We start from the raw sequence: 23961 nt of genomic DNA on the forward strand, positions 1-23961 counted from the left end.
ATGGATGATTCCAGGGATCGTCAACATCAGAAGACACCATTACACATAAAGTGTTCTTCAAGACTTTCCTCCATCTGCACACTCTCCCAGATGGCCATACAGTGTGGGTGACCATGAGTGAACGCTGAGGTCCCATTGTGAGTCCCAGTGAATCATCAGTTCATATCTTTGATCTCAGGTTTTATCTTTAAAGTAGCAATAAAATAAAATTGCATCTCTTTTCTTTTCCACCCCCACATTTATCATCGAGGTTAAATCTTCTTTCTTTAGCCTTTCAGCTCAGCTCCTCCCTTCTTAGTTGTGATTGTTACCTGCATCTAATCAGGAAGTAATTTTCCATTGCAATCCCTGGTCCTCTGGAATTGGTGATTTTGTTTTGATTGACAGTTTACCAGTCCTCTGCCTTCCTGAAAAGGAAGATGTCCCCTTTGTCCTTTGTATGTCTCTTCCATCTGGCACAGAGTCTGGTGCCTGATAGAAGTGTAATTAGCAAAACAATGTGTGATCATTCTCACAATCAGAATTAATATCAGAGGCTGGCACCGAGTAGGTGACTAAAAAACACTGCTGATTTTTTTTTTTTTTAGTGCAAATCACACTTTAAACATATATTTTATTTTGTTTCTGCATACTGAAATCACAGGAAAGAATAGCGTGGATTTGGAACAACTTTAATTTGGACTGTCCAAGTCAAGGAAAAAAAATGTGGCTGCGATAAGAAACTGGCCTGAATAACTGGAAGAAAAAAATACACCTTTTAGACATTTAGGGAATAAAATACCCATGGTTAAAGACAAAGCTTAATAAATACAAAGTTGTGACTGCCAGCTTTGTTCATTTGCATCACTCAAGCCGCCAATGGGGCTTCTTTTAATACTGCTGGTGGAGGCGATTCCCTTCCGTGTTTACCATAGCCCTCCCCTTCCTTTTCACAATTCAGGAATTATTTTAACGGTGCCTTTCCAATCAGCCAGTCCAAATATCTTCTTGTTAAATATTTCGGGGGCCTGTACTCGAAGAAAGACATGATTTTCTCAAATCTGTGAACAGGACACTTTTTTAAAATGTCAAAATAAACCATCTGCTTGTACAACTGTTTCTAATTACTTCCCTGCCTAGACTCTCCACTGGAGGAGTTTGGCACCCGCACCCCGCCCAGAGCGGATCCACTGCCCAAGTCTTCGCAGGCAACTGAGCTTCCAGGAGGAGCCCAGAACCTGTGAGCTCCGGTATCCCAAGTCCTTCTGCCTGGACATCTGCTGGTGACACTTCTTCCTCCTGCTGCCTCGGGTGGAAGCCCCACCTAGCAGCAGTGCAGCTGGTTTGCCCTCCCTCCTGCAGAGCTCAGCATGCATCCCCCAGGCTTCTTGTTGCTGGTGTCCTCCCTTCTCTTCATTGGGCTGTCAGCTGCTCCTCAAAGCTTCTTACCATCTCTGAGGTAAGTTTGGTTTATTGTTGTTTGAGACACACCTGCCCTGCCGTGGATAGCAGAATTCAAGCTTACAGATGACTGCCACAAGCCAAGAGCAGTTACTAAGTGGGACGTTAGATTAACAGTTTTCAACCTGTTCTGCCTTTTCTTTCCTTATATCTAACTTTAATGTTGCTTCATAATCTGTTCATTCACTTTTTCTTTGGAAAAATACTCACTGAATAAAGCGGATATCATTTCTACCCCTGCAAATACATGTTAGGGTTTTTGTTTTTGTCGTTACTTTTACTTACCTCAAGTCAAAGATGTACTTATGCACACTTGTCTGATCCCATAGCCTGTAAGGCAGTCTTGTCTCCACTTTCTAATATAGCACCCGCTTGATGGCCCTGTCACACCTTGCATTGCATTTCGAAAGAGGCAACAAGTTCCATTCCAACTTTTAAAATATAGACTACTTAATGTCTGCTTCAAGTATAATTTAAAAGCATTACTTCCTATCATATGTATGATACATTAAATTTTTTCTATACATTCCTCTCTTTATTTTTTACCAAATAATCTCCCTCTAGCTATTAGGTAGCAATGAGCGCTTTTTAAAGAGAAAGAACAAAAAGCCAGCCACAGATCATACTTCAGACTAATTTGCATTTAATCAAAATGTGCATTTAAGATTCAGTGGCAATCCGCCAAGGAGCAAGAGGCCGTCGCCTCTGTCTACTTGGAAAGTGCTATTTTTAGTCATGTTTAAAACAACCCTTCAGAGGCTTGCTTGGCCCACAGAGAAATGAGGCTGCAAGGCCTCTTCTCCCAGTGTGGGCTGGGAGTAGAAGGGGCGGGGTCTGTGTCTTTCTGTGGCCTAGCTGTGGCCTTTCTTATCTCCTGCAGAAGCCTGTCGGGCGCCCCCTGCAGGCTGTCCCGGGCAGAGTCCGAACGCAGATGTCGTGCACCTGGGCAGCCCCCAGGGAGCGCTCTGTGCCATGACCGTGGCCGGTGCGAGTGTGGGGTCTGCATCTGTCATGTGACCGAACCTGGCACCTACTTCGGTCCACTGTGTGAGTGCCATGAGTGGGTATGCGAGACCTACGACGGGAAAACCTGTGCAGGTAAGGCAGAGGCGCTGTTCCCTTGGGAGTCACCTGCATCCAGTTATTGCTATAAGAGGTCATGCTTCTATGAATTTTCGGCATCATTTATTACAATATTTCTTTTCTTCTGGGACCCTCACTTAAGTGAAAACTATAAATATAAGCCTATATTACATGCTTATAAATTATAATTACAAACATATATGTATACATAAATATATTAGATATAAACATATATTGAAATATATATAAATATATATTATATATACATACTTACATTCTACATTTCACTTGCCTCTCCTGTGGCTCCTTATCATGGACTTGATTCTTCACAGCCTCACAACTAGAGTTACCTTGATGGACTCCCTTATCCCTCTCAGACATGTTACCTATCATATTTGAAGATTCTGATCCTCATTTTATAGACAATATAGGAAAGCAGGCAGGTTGCATCTTTGAGCTCAGCTTTGCCTTTCACTTTTAGGGTGTGCTTCACAGAAAGATAGAGAGGAACATATCTAAATCCATGATAGAAAAAAAATTACCATGTCACATATTTACTTGGATACATTTTGTTTTAACTGCTTGGAATTCTGAGCTGTTGTTTATCTTGCACACTTGTAAGCATAATCTTTTTTTTTTCTTTGAAGGTATAGTTCAAGTTCATCAGAAATCGTCACTGAAAAGGGTCAGAACCTTTAACCTCTTTAAGAGTTTTGTGTAACTGGGCCATTTACTTGTGGCTATGAGCCTGCCTCAGTTAATTTATCCTGACCAATACAGGAACCTCACTAGCAAAGCCAGAATGATGTGTGCCAAACAGGGCTTGGCCGATGAGTAGGAAAACAAAGCAAGTTATTTTACCCTTGAGTCTGCTAGAGGTAAGGTGTCCAAGAATAACATCAAGAGATCAAAACTAAATTTATAGCAGAAATGTTTTCCCTCTGAACCTGGACCTAAGAGTACACTGGGAGAGTTGTAATAATTAGGTTGTATGAGAATTGAAAAAGTGATACTGGAAGGTACTTAGAGGAACATGGGTGCTTCTAGGTGGCTTGTCTGTGAGATCTCGTGAGTGCTGTGACTCAGCCCTGGTCATAGAACTACAATAGCTTCAAGCCTGAATCATTAGGGGTGTCTCCTTGGAATGAAAGCAAAGCTTTATCTGCATTTCATTCCAAATTCAACAATCACCCAGTCTGTAACCATACTTTTGGATACTTTATTGGGTTCTTTTTAATCTACCTTCCTACTCCACCCTTATCCTTTCCAAATCCCAACACTAGGCAGGAGAAAAAGAAGGAGAAAGGAGAAACGGAGCCTTCCTGCTGATTAGAGGCATCTAGTTCCTTGGGGCAAGTTTGAACTTCGTTGTCAGGATATCCAATTTCTCCTACTTATTTCTTTGCTTACACCCACATCGGCACCGGAGCAGCAACATCCTCTCTCAGGGGTCTGGCATTTTTGGACCCTCTGAAGAGTCCCCAGAATTTCAAATGTAATCTATCTTCAGATGGTAAAATCATGCTCTTTCCTGAGCATGCGACAAATCATAGGTATCTGCTATGATCAATCTGAAGCATTCCCATATCCCATACCTGGAATTAAAACAAAAACATATTCCCAAAACATTTTTGTGTTTTGAAAGAGAGCAAAATTCTCATTATACCAGTCTCTCTGGCTTTATTGTCTCTGGCAAGGCCTTCAAAATGGTATGATTTTTGAAAAAAAAAATCAATCCAGGGCTTTTAGTGTTCTTGTTTGATTAAAAAATATAGTGGTGAGATCTAGCATTTAGCTAGTAAAACTAGCAATGATGGCTGAATGCCATCCCATAAGCTTCCCTGCTAAGGGTCCTGGCTGGTACCTTGCTGTGAATCTGGCTTGTGATGCTGTGGGTTTTGGAGTTCCTTCTTCTTCCTTGAAGGAACTGGTTGTTTACTTATAACATCTTAGTCACTGAATTCCTTCCTTCTTGATACTAAACACAGGATCAAGTCACATGTTTTCTGTGCCTTTCTGTAAATGGCAAAGTCCTTGTTTGTTCACAGCTGAGTGAAATATTTGTGCGCTTTTGACATTTTTACTTTGCAGAGGGATGCATGCACTACTGGCGGCCCCTGAGATTTCCCTTTAGGGTCTTCTATGGTATCTGGCCCTGACACTGCTGGGAGCACATTTGCCAGGCCCAGAAAGAATTTTCACATGAAGCCCAGAGCTGCCTTGACAACCCATCCTCCTGTTCTGCACTTTTAGATTTAGCTTCTTCATCCTATTTTCAATGTCACAATTAGTATGAAAATCTGGTAAAAATAATTTTGGTTTTGTTTGTTTGTTTTGTGAATCCATCTGACATTTGACTTGATTATACCCTTGCAAGTCCTTTGTGGAAAATAATAATTACCAGAGACTTCCTTTTGATTTTGAAGAAAACAAATCCTGCTCTTGAACATAACAGTTAGAGTATATAATCTGTCAGAAAATTTTAGACTTCAAATCTTAGTCCGTCTACTGTTTGAAATTGGATGTTACTTAAACATCTAAACCTTCATTTCTTCATCTGAAAGAAAATAGAAATCTTTAAGAAGTATTTAGTTTATTTTATGTGTATGAATATTTTGCTGCAGGTTTGCATGACTATGTGTATTTCTCGTTCCTGAAAAGCTCAGAGGCAGGTGTCCAATCACCTGGAAATGGAGGTATAGATGGTTGTAAGCCACCATGTGGATGCTGGGAGCTAATTTAGGTCTTCTGTAAGAGTAACAGTTGCCTTTAATAACTGAGCCATCTCTCCAATCCCACAATATGAGCATCTTATAGGATCAACAGTAATGATCTTATAGGATTGTTGTAAAGTTTAATATGTATAAAACATTTCATGTAGTGTCTGACTTGAAGTGAATGCTCAAAGCATACTAATGTTTTGATGTGTATCGAATTGTGGGTGGACAGGTAAAAAGATAAATAGGTAGATCTGGCCTTATGAATTGTTGGGTATTGTGGCAGAGATCAATCTAATTTTCTTTCTGTAGTCAGAGCCTGTTATTGATTTGAGGCTCAAAAGGTCAAGCAAGGATAGCAATTTTGGCCTAGCCTCAAAACATCTGCATTATGCACAGTCTGCCCTTTTAAATCACAGTCAGTTAGGATTCTTATACTGTGAATCATAAGAACTGTGCTTATTTTAGTTTGAGCTGGTTGAAAATGTCCACACTACCACAAATATGTTTCTTCCAATGCCCATGTGTTCATGGTACCTGAATCTATCTCTCACTTCTGCAGCATCCAGATCTGGCTAGTGACAGTTCCTGTGGGTGTGATGGTTTATTGTTGGATAAACTAATTTTGGTAAATTGTATCTGTGACAGCAGCAGCATTTTTCTTTGCATGAAAATAAACTTTAGCTTGATATTTCTAAAGCATCCCTGGATAAACCCCATGAGTAGCAATGATATGCTTTATTAAAATAAAACATTAGTTTCCTAAATATTTTTTAGAGTTGCTATTGAAGTGTGTCACTTAAAATTGAACAGTGTCTCTTTCATGGCACAGATCTCCACAAAAATATGAAAAACTAAAGTAGGGTGTTAAGAGAGGTGGATCATGGTTAAGAGCATGTGTTGCTCTTATAGAAGACCCAAGTTCAGTTCCCAGCACCCATGTCAAGTAGCTCACAGTACCTTGTAACTCCAGCTCCAGGGGAATCTAACACCTTTGGCATCTTAAAAAAATAGTATAACTGGGGAACAACTACTGAATCCAATTTAGGTAACACAAAGTACTGTGTGTTAAGTAGGCGCTCTACTGTCAAAGTGGTTGTGAGGTTGGGGCTATGTGGTTTCTTCCAATTGTCTAGAGAGGCTACCAGGACTACCAAGTACATATAATGCAGTGTAGGGTATAATTCCAGTGAGGATGCCATTGATGCAGGTATTGAACACTGTGGTTAAAATTTTGTTAAAGAAAGGAAACAATTGATGTAAAATGTTAAGGACAGGAAATTGTTAGGAAAAAAAAAAAAAGACTTGAAATTCCAAATAAGGAAGCTCTCAGGTATCAGGTGAGATTTGGAAAGACATACGAATGCACTAATATAAGAAAAGGCACACAGGTTTGGCTTGGCTGGATCTTAGCACCGTAGGCAAAGTAGCAGGAGACCTTTTGAAAGAAGTTAGAGTTGAAGAAGTTAAATCGAGCAATAAACCTTGATGCAGCTTGTGCCTCTTAAACAATAGCTAGGAGCAACTGCATTCTGGAATATAGGAGTGATGGCTTGTGCTCTGGTTCATAGATGTGATGTGGTGCATAAGGGCATAGTGTGAAGTAGTGATTTGGTGGACAAGAATTTAGTTTAAATGCTGTGTACATTTGCATCCTAAGGGGGAGAGAACAAGACAGAATTGGGATGATTTTTTTAAAAAGACATTTAAAAGCATTGTTCTTGTGATTTGGCATTCAAGGGTAAGTGAGATAATGGATGGAAACTGAGGGAGGTATGAGTGGATGGGAATGTGATAGAGCAAATGGAATAAGTAGGTAAGGGAAAGAGCTAGTTAATTCTTAACCAGTGGCTTCAGCCCTTATTAAATAACAGTTTTTATGTAGAAATGCCATGGAGTGCAGAACAACTGCTTGAGGAATGAGATTCTACTCCATTAACCAATAATCCTGGGACTAGATGGAAATATTGCCTGAGCTGTTACCTGGTTTGAATAAATAACAATGAAACTTCTCTGAATTCAGTGTCTTAAAGAAATTTGTATCAAGTATGATATTCCAAATAATTTCAATGTTTATATATAAATATATTTGAGTTATATATGCATTTATTCAGGCTATGTAACGTTCTTATGTACATTAGTTTTATTCACAAATGTACAAAAAGAATAATGGAAATAACATTAAATATCTTTGGCATATGTGGTTTTCTTGCAGGTATTTCTGAAATTACACACAGTAGTTAAATAACTACCATGGGGTGATATGACTTTGTAATAATATTATACTTTCTGGATTTTCATAACCTGAGGACTATTTGACCTGCTTCTCTGCCCCATAGTTATTATATTTTCTATTAGACTGTGGAGTAACTTTTTTCCAAGCCTATTTTTCTAAATTCATGCTTTGGCTTTTCCTCTCTTAGTCATTTTCTATTCTCTGTTTCTCTTCTTCAAGACTTACCCAGTGTTCCTTGTCCATCAGTTTGCCTTTGTCTAGTTCTGCTTGGGTTTAGCCTTCTTTTCCTTTCTCCATGGCTTCAAGTTAAAGTCTTGGAGCACCTAAGGTCACTGACAGTCTTTAACCTCCATCTCCATTGAAACACCATACTTGCCAGTACATTGTTTCCTTTTATGCCTTTCCTTCATGGTCTTGGCATTACTTACAATTTTGGATTAGGTTTTACCAATACTAGCTTCCTCACTTTATATGAGCTTTGGGGGTACTCTGCTGTTGTGGATAATCTGCTTATTTGATGTAGAAAGAATTTAGTTCCCTGTGCTTATATGCCTGAGGTGATTGTTTTTCTGCAGCTAGTCTACTTTGTGTCTGAGAGTCTTTCTATGTCCAGCTAGTCTACTTTGTGTCTGAGAGTCTTTCTATGTCAACCCCTGTCAATGTCTCAGAACTGCCAACAGGATGTCCAGTCCTTTTCATGCTGTCATATTTGAGTGTATTCTCTTGTTTGATGCCCATAGATTCATGTCTCTTCTCATTATGTTGAGTCAATTCTCCACCTTTAAGGACCATTAGGCCAGACTCACTTAGATAACACAAGGTAAGCTATTCATCTCAAGATTCCCCTTTGTCATGTAAGGTAATCTACTTATAAGTTACAGAAACGTGAAAGTAGATAATTTTTTTAGGACTTTCTGATTTAATCACTCTACTGTAAATTACTATGCATGTGAACAGCAAGGGAAAGTTTCTGTGTCTATCAACACCTTAGTTCTGTGTAGGCAGGGCAAATTGTAGGCCAAAGGTTTTGTGACTGGGTTGATATTTGTGATAGTTTGAATAGGTTTGGCTTCCACACATTCACATGTTTGAATGCTTGGTCATAGGGAGTAGCACTATTAGGAGATATGGCCTTATTGAAGGAAGTATGTCACTGAGAAGGCAGACTTTGAGGCCATATATGCTCAAGATATTCTCAGTATGGCACAGTCTCCTTTTGCTGCCTGTGAATCAAGATGTAGAGCCTTCAATTCCTCCAGCACTATGCTTGCCTACATGCCACTATGTTTACCAGCATTATGATGAAAGATTAAACCTCTGAAACTATAAGCCAGCTCCAATGCAATATTTTCCTTTATAAGAATTGCCTTGGTCATGTTATCCCTTCACAGCAATAAAACCCTAACTAAGTGTTCCAATCCCTCCATTGAAAATCTTGTATGGTTACAGGAGTTGGCTGGTTCAGACCAACTGCTAGGAGTCTTAGCTAGTGTCACCCTCATAGATTCCTAGGAATTTCCATTGCCCTAAGTTTCTAGCTTATCCCAGAAATGTCCCCTGCCCTTATTCTAGTTGTCTTTCCCAGTATTCTCTCCTTCCATTATCCCCACACCCAATCCCTTCTGTTCCCATCCCCATAGCCACTGCTGTCCAGACCCCTCTCTTGATCTATTCATTATGCTATTCTATTTCTTCTTTTCAGTGAGGTTTACTAGTCCATCCTTGTTACTTAGCTTCTTTGGGTCTGTGGATTGAAGCATGGTCATCCTTCTTTACTTTACAGACAATATCTACTTATAAGTGGGTACATACCATGTTTGTCTTCCTGAGTCTGGGTTAACTTACTTGGGGTGATCTATTCTAATTCCACTCACTTGCCTTCAAAGTTCATGATGCCATTGTTTTTAATATCTGAGTAATACTCCATGGTGTAACTGTACTACATTTTCTTTATCCATTGTGTTGTTGATGGACATCAGGTGTTTTATTTTTTTTTCCAGTTTCTAGTTATTATGAATCCTTATGGTATGATGGAGCATCTTTTGAGTATATATGCTGGAGTGGTATAGCTTGGTTTTGAGGGAGGTTGATTCCCAACTTTCTGAGAAAACCGCAAATAAATTTCCAAAGTGACTGTACAAGTTTTCACTCCCACCAGCAATGGAGGAGTGTTTCCCTTGCTCTACTCCTTGCCAGAATGAGCTGTCGTCTGAGTATTTTTTCTTAGCCATTCTAATGGGGATAATATGGGGTCTTAAAGGAATTCTGATCTGCATTTCTCTGATGGCTAAGGATGTTGAACATTTCTTTAAGTGTTTCTTGTCCATTAGAAATTCCTCCATTGAGAATTCTCTGTTTAGATCTGTGCTACATTTTTTAATTGGATTATTTGGTTTGTTGATGACTAGTTTTTTTGAGTTCTTTATATATTTTGGATATTGGCCCTTTGTTAGATGTGAGGTTGGTTGACAGAAGCCATCTAGGAAAGGTTAAGGCAAGCAGATATCTTTTCTGGAGATGGGCCACCATTTTGTATGGCTACAATGGGTGAGCTCTGACAATGCACAGTCTTTAGAGACTTCATCCCAAGATTCTATCTTGCTGCTGATATGCCTTTCCTGTAATTGTTACATAGCCTAATCATCTCTGGGCATTGGCTCACTCTATTGGGCAGATTTTCTGCAGATCAACATGAAGATGTACTTTCATCATGTAATAATGCTGTTTATATAAACTGATGATTTCATAATTCCTGATTATGATTTTATAGAATCTCTAAATTGCTACAAGTAATCTCAAGCCACATGTAGAATAAAAGTTCCAAATAGAGCCCTGCAAACCTTCACATGTCAAGGGCTAATTGCACTAGGAAAAGAAAGCAGGCTTGGAACAAATTACGATCAAGGAAACATTCTGTCTAGGTTAGCTATGAAATCATTACCTGGCAAGTAAAGTTGTCAGGGAATAGACAATTTATAGTAGGTGCAAGGGCAGAAAATAAAAAATTGACTAATTTATTTATACAAAACTTTGAAATAATAATAATAATAAATACAAATACACAAGGCAGATGATTTGTCTCTCGACAAAAGTGCAAACTTATTATGCTAAAATTATTGTTTTTAACTTATAATGAACTGAAAACTCTAGAAGATAGATAATGAATGTTTATTCAGGTACTAGTCTTAATAGAAAGACATGTAAACAATTCTGTTATAATTTCTTAAGCCTTATCGATCTATGACATGAATTAGTTCCTTAAACTTACTCTGAACTTATTGGAATGTAAAAGTATTTAGAAAATCATTTAGTGAAGTATCATGTTGTAACAGTTCTAATAGTTCTATGAGGTAATTTTTATAATAAGTACTGAGAACAGAAATAAAGTTTTGTTGGAGCTTCTTTTCTCTGCTTCATCCAGAGTAGGCGAGTGGTGTTTTTTGTTTTTTGTTTTGTTTTGTTTTGTTTTGTTTTGTTTTGTTTTGTTTTCTTTCTTTCTGTATGCCTGCCTCTTTCTTTCCTCTCTATCTCACAAAGAGTTAATGTACTCAGTCTCTCACCTGATCAGCAAGGGGCCTGAGAGTTATCAAAGAGCCCTAATAATTTACTTCTTTTTCTTAATCTTCTTACCAGAAGCCAGTAGCTTTTGGATATTGAATGACAAAGAGTTAAAGAAAGAGAAAGTTTACCAAAAGTAAGATACTTTTGCCACCATAATTGTGACTTTTGCTCTGGCAACTGCCAACACCCATCACTGCCTGCCTGACTCAATCTACCCTGGATGCTGGGCTGGGCACCAGCAGTGGTGAAGAACTTTTTCTATTCTTTGGACTGCCATTTTGCCCTTTTGATGGTATCCTTTTCTTCTTAGAAAATTTTGCAGTTTCGTGAGGTTCCATTTATTAATTGTTGATCTTAGTGCCTAAGCTGTTGGTGTTTTGTTCAGGAAGTTGTCTCCTGTGCTAATACGTTCAAGGCTTTCTCATCAATCATGTTTAGTATACCTGGTTTTGTATTGACTGCAGACTGTCATTTTGCCTTTTTGTCTCCTTTGCTATTGCATTCAAGGCTACTCACCATTTTCTCTTCTATCATGTTTAGTGTACCTAGTTTTATGTTGAGGTCTTTGGACTTGAGTTCTGTGCAATGTGACAGATATGGATCTATTTCCAATCTTCTACATTCAGACATCCAGTTAGACTAGGACCATTTATTAAAGATGCTTTCTGTTTTTCATTGTATAATTTTGTTTTCTTGTCAAAAATCAAGTGTCTGTAGGTTTTTGGGTTTATTTCTTTGTCTACAATTTGATTCCATTGAAAAACGTTTCTGTTTTTATGGCAATACTATGCAGTTTTTATTATAGCTCTGTAGTAAAGCTTGAAATCAGGGATGCTGATACCTCCAAAAATTCTCTTATCATACAGGATTATTTTAGCTATCCTGTTTGGTTGTTTTCATATAATGTGGAGTATTATTATTTCATCGTCTATAGAGGATTATGTTGGAATTTTGATGGTAATTGCATTGAATCTGTAGATTGCTTTTGCTAAGATGACCATTTTTACTATGTTAATCCTAAGATCCAGGAACATGAGAAATCTTTCCATCTTCTGATATCGTCTTAAATTACTTTCTTCAAAGTCTGGAAGTTCTTGTCACCTAGGTCTTTCACTTGCTTGGTTAGAGTTACAGCAAGATATTTTATATTATTTGTGGCTCTTTGAGGGTTTTGTTTCCCTGATTTATTTGTTAGCCTATTTATATTGTTTGTATATAGGAGGGCTACTGATACTTTTGTGTTAATTTTGCGTCCAGGTGTTCATCAGCTGTAGCAGTTTCTCTCTATTTAATTTGATGTTGTCTATTGGCTGTATATATAATACATACTAAAGGCTGTATTTTGCCTTTATTATGTTTAGGTATATGCCTTGTAACATCTTTCATTATGAAGAAGTGTTGAATTTTGTCAAAGACTTTTTCAACAATGAGATGATCATGTGTGTTTTTTTTCCAGTTTGTTTATACAGTGGATTATATTGACAGATTTTTGTAAATTGAACCATCCCGGCATCTCTGGGATGAAGTTTACTTGATCATGATGGATGATCTTTTTAATGTGAGCTTGGGTTCAGTTTGCAAGTATTTTATTGAGCATTTTTGCAGCTTTTAATAATCTTTCTTTATTCTGAACATTTTGTGTTTTTATTATTATGTGGCAAGAGGATTTTTCCTTCCTGGTCCAAACTAATTGGTGTTCTATAAGATTCTTGTATGTTTATAGGCATGTTTTTATTTAGGTTAGGAAAATTTCTTCTGTGAGTTTGTTGAAAATATTTTCTGGTCCTTTGAGCTGGGAATATTCTTCTTCTATTCCTATTATTCATAGATTTTGTCTTTTCATAGTGTCCCAGATTTCATGTATATTTTGTATTGGGAGCTTTTTGTATTTCACATTTTCTTTGACTGATGTATCAGTTTCTTTTATCATATCATCAATATCTGAGTTTATCTCTTCTTTTTCTTATATTTTGTTGGTGATGCTGGTGTCTGAAGTTTCTGTTCTCTTCCCTAGGTTTTCCAGCTCCAGGACTCCATCAGTTTGTGCTTTTTATTGCTTCTATTTCCATCTTCAGGTCTTCAACAGTTTATTCATTTTTTTCCCCTGTTTGCATTTTTCTGGATTTCCTTAAGGGGTTTATTCATTTCCTCTTTAAGGGACTCTGTAATATTCATAAGATTGTATTTAAGGTTATTTTCTTGTGCTTTAGTCATGTTGGAATATCCAGCGATTTCTGTAGTAGAATAGTTGGGTTCTGGTAGTGCCATATTGCCCTGGCTGTTATGGATTGTGTTCTTATGCTGGCCTCTAGTTGTCTGGGGTTGGAGTTATAGTTTATCTTTGTTAGATGAGTGGGTTTTTAAAATTTTGTTTGTTTTTTGTTTTGTTTTGTTTTGTTTTTATTCTTGTTGCTGGTGTTGTTTTGTTTTTAGATGTTTTTTCCCTTGTTTCTGTTTTTTCTCTGGTATTCTGGTCTGAGTTGTCTGGGCTTCTGGTAACCTAGTAGAATGCCCCTGCTGGGATTTTTGTGGACTGCATAATTGCTGAGGTTTTGGGTGTTTACATTGCCTGTAGGCTCCATAGAACCAGCATGGCCTCTAGGAAAGAAGTTTTCTTCTAAAATTGTGGGTCAGAATATAGAGCCCAGGAGATAGGGTGCAGTTTAGGGCTGTTGGTTGTGCTTTTTGGGGAGTTAGAAGGCAGAGGGTAGAGTATTTTCTGGGGTCCCTAGTGCAGTTGTTGTCTCTGGGCAAGCAGCTGGGGTTGTGGGCAGGAATATGGAGACTAGGAGTTGGAGTTGATTTCTAAATAATCTTATTATGATCCTCACTATATACTAAAAATACACTAATAGAATTTCACTGAATAATGGTTTGGCATATTACTCTATCAAATTATCAGAGGGTTTACTGTATCTTTTGTTTTGATATAGGATTTTGAATTCTGATCTCCAGTTTAAAATTATCCACATATCCAATTGAATGCTCCCATAAAAGAGGTACACATAGCTTCATGGCATTCTGGATTTTGCACATTTATATAGTCATTTTCATAAACATGAGCTGGGCTTTCAGGCATACAAGAAGTATGTTACAGCTGCCTTCCTTGTTTTCTGACTTTGGCAAAAAGGAGATTCAGACCAGTGTAACTGGGAGAGCAACAGCTTTTGTCCCTTGGGAAACTTAGTTCCCAAGGTTAGTCTGGGATTCAAGGGCCAGAATCATACCTGAGAGAGTGGAGTCTTGTACATCTGGGACCAGGGTGCTGAAGGGATTTTCTGTGGTGTTTTTAGGCCTCTTCACAGGTGAATTCTCAAGCTATTTTCCATTAACTCTTAAATTGGTAAAGATAGAGAGCTGGAAGAAGGTTACAAATCTCATTTTCTCTGGAAAAAGAGTGCTTTGTCTTTTCAAGAATCACATTTCCTGGCAAATAAGAAACTATATCTTGTAATAGAAATCACTCTTTCATCTATTCCAAATAATCTTACTTAGGGTTGGGTAGAAGAATGATGGCTTTATAAAGGGAAAAGAAGAAAGGGACTTTATAAGGACAGTGGCCTGACCTTGTCCCACCCCAGTCTTTTCTCGTGCTGTAAAATAAGCACCACCACGGCTCCAAGACCTATCATTGTCTAAGAAGAGTCAGTCGTTCAAACACCAAATTTCCAAGTAGGTAGTTAACCAGCAGAGTTTCCTGATTCATTATTTTATCAAGAAATTTCTCAGGGAAAGACAGGCTAAAGCACATTTTAAGAGGTCAACATGTCTAAGGATTACTTCAAATTTCTCTTATGGCAAAGCAGTAACTATACATTTATTACTAAGTTCATGGGGAAAAGTGAGGAGCCAAAACCAGAAAATCAAAACACTATACGTGTATTTCTCTTTTTATTAGATATTTTCTTTATTTACATTTCAAATGTTGTCCCCTTTCCTAGTTTCCCCTACGAAAAATCCCCTATCCTCTCCCCCCTCCCCCTGCTCCCTGACCCATCCACTCCTGCTTCCTGGCCCAGACATTCCCCTATTCTGGGGCATAGAACCTTCACAGGACCAAGGGCCTCTTATAAGTATATTTCTTAATTGATGATTAATGTGTTTTCAAAGTTACTATTATCTGCTGTGCAGAATACTTACACAAAACTAGTTATTTTTCTAAATAAAATTACTTGGCTGTTTAAGCCTTTTTCTCTACAAAATACAAAGCACAAGTTATAGACTTTTATTTTCTCAGTCAACACCAGTAGTTACATAACTATAACAGCTGTTTTGACCTAAAAATAATCCATTTGTTTCAAGAAAGAAAATATTTGATATAGTGGATAAAACTCTCTCAATTACCTGCTTGAGTGGATTGGAGGCTTGAATTTAATGCTGAGTTGGTAGCACAAAAGAATAGTAAAAATAATTAACTTATATTTTCATATGCTTTGTTGAAATCTATGTTCAATTTTTATAACTTTTAAGAAGTGGCAAATATAATCATTTGACAGTTATACTGAGAAATACTGAGTAAAAATTTGTTTTTCCTAAGACCAATATTAGTATTATCTTGAAGCACATTATTAGAGTGAAATTACATATTTAGGGCAAATACTTTCACAGAGTTTTGGACAACTGAAATATGGACAAATTTTCAGGGGGCCTCATTTAACATTTTAAGATCAGATGTGTCAGTTTTGTTTCTCTAGAAAATCAAATGTTGATTCTCATTTCTGCTCTTTGTTAGTGAATGTACATAAAAGCTTAAATACTGGAGAAGGAATCCCTTCTAGATGTAATGTTCAAAGGAGTCATAATAACAGAAATTACTGACACAATTTCTTGGCAGATCAAGGCAGACCACTTTCTTAGTTATAATTGAAGTCCCTCAAGGGTATGTATTCTGCGTTAACTATTATCCAAATAAGAAAAAAAAAATTCTCCTGAGTCATTAATGGAAGAAACCCTGCAATCTACAGTTCTCCTTGTCTATAAAAGTAAAAATAAATAAGTAAATAAATAAATAAATAAATAAATAAAAATAAAATGTAGGTGGAGTGTTAAATCTGTGTACTTGTTATTCTCACGAACAGAGACTTTCCTTATTTTGTCTGTGATGGATTTTTAGCTTTTATGAATGCCACATTAGAAACGTCCTCTTTAGCTCTTATAATATTAAAGCAATCATAAAGGAAACCTAAAAATTCAGCTACATCAGTTTTAATATATATGTGACCCTTTAGATATGAAAGTGTGGGACTGTGGAGCCCTGGGAGTGGGAGTAGGAGCTGGACCAAAGCAAGAGTTCATGTTCAAACCATAACAATCTAACCCTGAGGTAGGCGGGAATAGGACTGCTCCCCACCCTCTGTCCTGGCTTGGCTAGAAGCCCTGCACTTTTATCTTTGCCCCTTGGAGGAGGGCATGTAGCCCTGTAGCCAGGTTAAATGTCCTCTTCCCCTACAAGGTCATAGCCACCAGCACTTGGAATAAACAAATGAGGGATCCCCAGCACCCAGGCCCTGCTGATGTACACTCATCCTAAAAGCCCCTACCCCATGCCCCAAAAGTTGAAATAGCCTGTTTCCCCTCCCCTCACCCACATTAAAGGAGGTGTCTCGCTGAAGCTGCCTCCTGAGATTGTAGCTCCCACTGGTCCTGCCTCACTTCCTCTCTCAGAATCTACAGGTTGCAATCCCTGGCTCATTGTGTAGCTAGCTACAGGAATGAAGTGGAACCAGAATGACATGAAAGCAATGTGAGCCTAGAGAAATGCAGAGTGAGGGACATTCACAGAGAACAGAAAACTGATTCATCATGTGGGTTTGCTTTATCAGTTGGATGCATATGCTGGACTTTGGATCTTGATATAAAGTGTCTGGGGGACATGCTGTATAACGTCACTCATCAGCCTTCCTGGATTCCTGAAATTATCTCCCTGCATTTCAAATGGTTCTGCTGACAGGTGACGTAGCACTTTAAGACACAAGTGACAGAATAATGACCTATCTATCATAACACAGACTTCACTGAGCTAAATAAGTTTTCCCTCCATTGGGAAGCTAAGAGGCTGATTTCGACAGAACAGAAACATCAAAGCAGACTGCCTGCGAAAACGCACAGGAATAGGAAATAATACAACAATGCTCTGTTTCCACCAAGTTTGCTCCTTATTATTGTGGGTCTTTTTGGAGTTACTTAATTTTTTTTGAGACTGTTGGATTGAAATCATGACGCATTTATTACATGTTTATGATGTGTGGTCTAGGGAAGAATGGTGACACCTTAAGTTTGAACTGTGCTTTGTTGGATGCAGAGACACTACCTGAGGGTGACTGAATCTGGTGACTCTGGGTTGCATAGTGGAGTGGGAAACACCTGCTTAACTGCATCCATGTTGAGGAGGATTTCCTAATGAACATTTCAGCTAATTTGCTTCAAGTATTTTTTTTAACTTTAGTTTTCTTTTTATAGCAAAATAAAACACACACACACAATGTTTTCTTCAATATCCAAGGAAAACATGACAATAATCAGACAATATCCAGAGTCAAAAGACAATAATCTCTGGTTTTACATATTCCATGCTGTAGACTCAGTTTTGTAGGGGTAGGCTTTTTAACTGAAGAGTCATGTTATCTTTAATTTTTAAAAAATTTCAGTCATTTAGGTCTGCTAATGTTGCCAGTTGGCCCAAGTGGCAACTTTAGATATGAAAACCAAAACATCTGTCATGAATAAAAAACAGAACAGGAAATTAATGGCAAACTAAATCACAGAAAAATAAAGTTAGTGAACTTGAAGGTAGAGGATCAGAAACAACGCAAATTTAAAGTTTGCATTCTTTTTTTAAAAGAAGGAATAAAGCAATGGTTATCTGCAAAGAACTTTTAAAGACTTCATAGTCTCACAAGTCTATTATTTAGTCTGTGGGGAGCAGATGAAGTATTTGAATAAATAATGGCTGAAAACATTTCAAACATGAAGAAAATAGCATACTCACACAGATAAATTTCAATAAATCTAAAAGCAAAGCAAATCTGAAGAAAACTCCATGGATACACACTATAACCAAATTACTAGAGATTAGTAGCAAGGGGAAATATTAAAATTAGCTACAGCAGGATTGCGTTTCACATATGGAAAGCGAATATAAGGATATCAGAAGAATTCTTTGTGACAAGAAAGTTAAAGGACATCTTCAAAGTGCTAAAAATAAAATTTTATATATATATATATATATATATATATATATATATATATATATACACACATATACATATATATATAAGTTTATACTCAGAGAAGCAGTGATGTCTTTCTTTATTAATAAAATAAAATTTATTATTATATCATAAATATGTGTGTGTATCTATGACATTTCTACATGCAAGCATACATGTTCCATGACACTCGCGTAGAGGTCAAAGGAAAACTTTCAGGAGTTGGTTCTTTCTTTCCATATGATATTCTTGATATGAGATTTAGGTTGTCATTGTCAGAGTTGCAGAACAAGCATTTGGAAGTACTAAACTACCTCTTTGGTCCTGGGTGAAGCACCTTTGAAAAATAAATATGAAGTAAAACGTTTTTCAGACTTAATAAAGGCTGAAAATTTACTAGCTGACTTGACCTACAAGAAATGCTGGAGGTCATGTAATATAAGTTGTACAAACATGTAAAATACTCTTCATATTTTAAACCTACAACTCTTTCAGCACTAAAGTTCTTAAGTGATTTGAGTATCATGTTTAGCACTCTAAATTGTGTCTATTTTAATCATTAATGGCAATTGTTATTCTTGTAGATGTCATTCATTTATTCAATAAGTACATGTGTTTTTAATACCTCAGGTGATATAAACATGTCTACATAGTATACATTTTAGCTGATCTGAGTTTATACAGAAGACTATCCTATAACTATTAAACATTAGCTTTAATTTGTTTGTTTGTTGTAGTTGTTTTTCATTCTGAGTGGCAAAATCCTGAAAGCAGGTGAAAAAAAAATCATGAACCCAACCCCGCTGGATCTGTGGTTGTCAAGTTGGTAGTTAGCTGTAATTGACTCAGAACCCTAACTAATACAGCTCACTGTTCTGTAACAGTTTTGTCTTACTATCTTTTAAACCTTGAAATGGGTTTATTGCTTGTAGGCTCTAGCAGTGATCCTGGTGATCTGTATTATTCTCAATGCTGCAAGTTTAGTTACACATGCCCGTGCTTGGTGGATTAGCTGAGTATCTGACCTGTCACAAAAGACAGGTGGCCTCATAGCCATTATGATTGTGTCTGATTGCTTTTATGTCCCATCAGTTGCTGAAAAGGACTGAGATATAGAAAGTGATATATGGACCCTGCCGCCGTTAACAAGTCGTATTTGATGGTGGCATAAAATCAAACCACATTCGCCCCGTTACCATCCCTGATATAAGAATGTATGGGTTACCTTGGAGATTTACATTGATGTCACTGATAAGGGAACGATATAATTAAAGTTCATGGCTGTTTTTGTTGACTGGTTGGCAGTTCAAACTAAGATGCAAATGGGGAAGATAAAGTTAATTTTCTCTAGTATATGATGTTACAGCTGCACAGTTTTAACTAACCTCTTAAGACCCATGCTAAAGGCTGAGAGTGGTGGAACTTTAAAATTTTTCACACTAGAGGAAACCCCCCTAATGTCCTGGTAGAGATGAGGTCACTCACATGAAAGGACACCGTAATGCTGGTGCACACTGAGAACAGCACCTTCAGTCTGTCTGACTCACAGTGAAAAAATAGAAATGATTGAGAGGTGGACCAAGGTCTTGGTGGGATGATTGCTAGCTTTCAGAACAAGTTAAAAGGCAAAATGTTTTCATGTTAACTTTGTCTCACAAGCTTAGTTGTAGAGTGGAAACACTTAAGGGAAAACAGCCTGGTATTCAATTTACCCAGCACTTTTAACTGCTGAATTCTGCTCCCTGAAGAGTCAGGTGTGGAAGCCCTCACCCCATTCTGATGGTGTTTGTAGATGAAGCTTTTTTAAAAAATCGGCAGGATAGGAAGCAGTTCTTTACCCAGAACCTAACCCACTGACCTTCCAGTCTCCAAAATGAGGAGAAAGAAGGAATTTTTTAAAGCCACCAGAGCTACGGTATTTTTATTCTCACAGGCCGTGCTGCATGTTGTATGTTTGTGTGCCACTTAGTATACCTTTCTTTGATGATATTAACTATTTTTATTTTAGGCTGATTTATGAGATTAAAAACTCCGAGTAGTTTATAATCCAAATGGGCATTGCTTTTCACAGGAAACACTGAGAACATGTATTGTTCTTTCTTTTAGAATTTCATATGCTTTGGATAAATATGTGACTGCATTTGTGACACCCTCAACAGTTACCCACCCAGGGGATGCTGCTGCTAGTTTGTTAAGAGAAGGGAAATGAGGTATAAGACAGGATACCTTTAGAATCCAGGAAACCATTTGGTTCCATGGTGCTGAGATTTTATTGCAGTTTTTAGAGCCTTTTTATAATTTCAGTGGATACAGATTTTCTGCTCAGGTTTCTTATGGTAAATAGTAGGGAATTTGAAATGAGAGAGACTGGGCAGCATCCTGTGGAGTCCCTGAGAGGAAGATCAGCCCTTTCTTCTGTGAGTCTGTGCCCGACCCTACTTCAGCACCCCTTGCTCTTGGCCTTTCTTCTCCCCCAGTTCTCCCGTATTTGAAAGGATGTAATGCCATTCTCCTCCTTCTTCTAGTCCTCCTAATAATTCAACTAGATGAATCATTAGTATATAACAATTAATATATATTAATAGATATATAACTGGAGGCTACAAGAGGAAGATAGAAGGCCCTTGCCTTTGGAACAATGCATGGCTTCAGTATGTTCAGTGTCTTCCTTTGTCTTTCCTGTTTCAAACTTTAGAAGCTGAAAATCAAGCTCTTCTTTTCCTTTGCCTCGTCTCTATGATAGTCCTACCCATTTAAGCTGTCTTCTTTCAAATTCAAGAGAATAAACCTCAGGGTTCTTGAAGGCAAACATGTTCCTCTAAGACAGCATAAGTATATTATACATTAAAAATGTATATCACACAGATATGTAGATGATAGATAGTTAAATAAAAGATAGGTAGTTAGTTAAATAGAAATAAAAAGATGGACATAAATAGATAGTTAAATAGAAGATAGATATTTAAATGGATAGAAAGAAAAAGATAGAGGATAGCTAGAATAGACACAAATAGTTGAATAGGTAGAATTATAGATTTTTGTGAGATAAAAGATTTCAAGTCACCAGTGGTATTTCTACTCATTGGAGTTGATGTAAGAGGTCAGTGGGAACCTCTAGGAGTGAGCTATAAGGGTAGCCAAGTTGGAAGACTGCCTTCCTTGGCAGAATCTTGTTTTTTGCTTTGCAACTTTCACTTTTAGCCCAAAGATTTATTTAAAGACAATGTACTACAGAAAGGTGGAAGAAACTCTTGGAAGTACCATTGTTACTTCCTGTAGAAAATAAAGCTAAATTATCATATGTTTAAAACATATTTTATTTATTAGGGCATGGTGACACAAGCCTTTAATCCAATATTTGGGAGTCAGAAGCAATTGAATCACTATGAGTTTGAGACCAGCCTGGTCTAGATAGGGAGTTTCAGTTAGCCAGGGCTGCATAGTGAGACCCCGTCTCAAAACAAACAAACAAACAATAAAGCCCCCATTTTATTATTTGTTTGTATTTTTGTGTTTGCACATGCATATATATTGCTGCACTTATGCCATGGCACATGTGTGCAGGCAGAGAAAAGCTTGCAAAGTTAATTCTTCCTGCAACCACATGTGCTCCTGACTGAGCTCAGACCATCAGATGTGGTAGGAGGTGCTTTTACCCATGGAGCCAGTTTTCCAGCCCTACTAAACCTTTTCAGGCATCCACATGTCCCTTGCTCATTCTGATTCTTAGCATGCAGTGAATCCCGTGTATTTTGAGACTGTGATTCAGATGGCATCCAGCATTCTCTGTCATGGTTTGGAGTGATTGATCAGTGGTGGGGAAATTGTATCTGTCAAGATCTACCTTGTCCTTGCAGGCTTCAGCTGCAGCATGTTCTGCTCCTGAGTCATGTGTCCTGCGCCATCACCTGTGCTTTCTGACAGGCCACTCTCCACATCTGTCCTTTTTGTCTGAAGATTTATTCCATAGTCCTGATGGCAAAATGTCCTTCCCCTGGGGACCCAAGCCTGTGAACATCGATCTCTTTTTCTCTCTGTTGACACAAGTCCATTAGCTTCATCTGTCTTGAGGACAATCCAGGCTAAAAGCTTATCTGATTTTTTTTCTTCTTTGGAGACCTTTCAGAATTTCAAGGTTATGAGAAACTTGGCTTTGACCAAAGTGTGTTGCCATCTGTTGCTAGTTTCTAATCTCAGATCCATTTACTAGATTTTCCAGGTTCATTTAAATAGACATTAAAACTTAATTGTGTTTCTCTCATATTGACCCAAGACCTTATAGTTAAATCTTTTCTTCCAATTTTTCTTACCTAAATATCTCACTGTTCAGCCATTTTGAAGGAATAAGGTTTTTATGTGTGTTTTTTTTTTTTTTTTTTTTTTTTTTTTTTTTTTTTTTTTTTTTACTGAAATTACACAGTATCCAGCATTTCTTTACTAGGTGCTGTAAAACCATATCACATATAGTAGAAAGCAAGGAAGCAGACAGCCATTTAGAGACCCCCTGTAGTGCCAGGGAAGGGTTGAACCCTGAAAATCAGACAGGAGCTGATCTGATGCAAATCACAGCAGGGCCTTTAATTGGAGCTTACTTGGGCCCCTCAGCTCACCAGGAACACACAGGCAGGACAGTAAGGTCTTTGGTGGAGAGGAGCCCGGAATATTTATCAGGGCAAGGCTTTATGGCAACAACAAGCAGGGGTAAATGTGCAAGTGTCTAATTGGAAAGCTGCATTAGCATAGTTGGCTGGTGCCGGGAGTCAAAACTTAAACTTGATTTGTATTTCCCTCTGCGTTGTGGTCATTAGGCAGAGTGTGGGCTCTTAACATGACGGGGAGCATGTACAGATTTGTTGGGGTAATAACCTGGAGATGCTGGTCTTGTTGGAGGTGAGCCTAGAGACTCAGGTTTTTGTCGGAGGGGGGCGGAGTTAACTTGGAAAGTAATACTAGATACTGACCTGTTAGTTTACCTGAGTTCAAACTTAGGTCAGGTTCTCTTTAACGGAGTCTGAAAAAAGATTTGGCCTCTCACCCCCTTTCGTTTTATTGAAGTCTATGGGGGTGGGCTTTTTTTTTTAAATATCAAAATTTGCTCATATTTCAGGTGAAATTTGTTTTCACTTTCTAAATTAATTATAACACTAAACTTTTGGTGGTCATTTATTTTTCTAGAGAGTTTTTATAACTTCCTTGTCAATAAATTATTCTTTTAAAAGGATAAAATTATTTCTAGCAATATAGTCTCAAAATTAAAATTTAAGAATTTTAAAATAATTGAAAATGTGACACTGGAATCAGAATGCATAGCCACACAGAAATGCACAATGTAAACCTCCCTAAAGTAAAGATGTATTGAATATATAATATCTTATATTATTACATAATTATATAAACCTTTTATATACAGTTTTTACCTCAGATCATTTTTGCTGTAAATAATTTAATAGAAAATACTGTCCATGTATGTGATTTTTAAGACTTCAGATACACTTGGAGTATGTGTGAATGTCTGGGCATGTGAGTAAAAATTGCCTGTGGAAACCAGTAGAGGATATTGGACCTCCTGGAATTGGAGTTACAAGTGACTATAAGCTCCCCAATATAGGCTCTGGGAAGTGAAGTCTAATCTTTTATGAAGAATAGCAAATATTCCTAACCACAGTGTTGTTTCCCCAGATGTCACAGAACATTTTTTCAGAGAAACATGTATGCA

The 23961-nt window shown here is 37.6% G+C and overlaps 1 protein-coding gene across 1 annotated transcript in view; it reads left to right on the forward strand.

Moving 5' to 3' along the window:
• The first annotated feature begins 1178 nt into the window (after positions 1-1178).
• Itgbl1 (integrin subunit beta like 1) overlaps positions 1179-23961 on the forward strand; it is a 238356-nt gene continuing 215573 nt past the window's right edge. The window contains exons 1-2 of the mRNA XM_021181852.2: positions 1179-1438; positions 2321-2538. Of these exons, the coding sequence (XP_021037511.1) occupies positions 1350-1438; positions 2321-2538 (307 nt within the window). The 5' untranslated portion in view covers positions 1179-1349. The remainder of the gene's footprint in view (positions 1439-2320; positions 2539-23961) is intronic.

The sequence above is a fragment of the Mus caroli genome, chromosome 14 (assembly GCF_900094665.2).
Source record: "Mus caroli chromosome 14, CAROLI_EIJ_v1.1, whole genome shotgun sequence".
Taxonomy (NCBI): domain Eukaryota; kingdom Metazoa; phylum Chordata; class Mammalia; order Rodentia; family Muridae; genus Mus; species Mus caroli.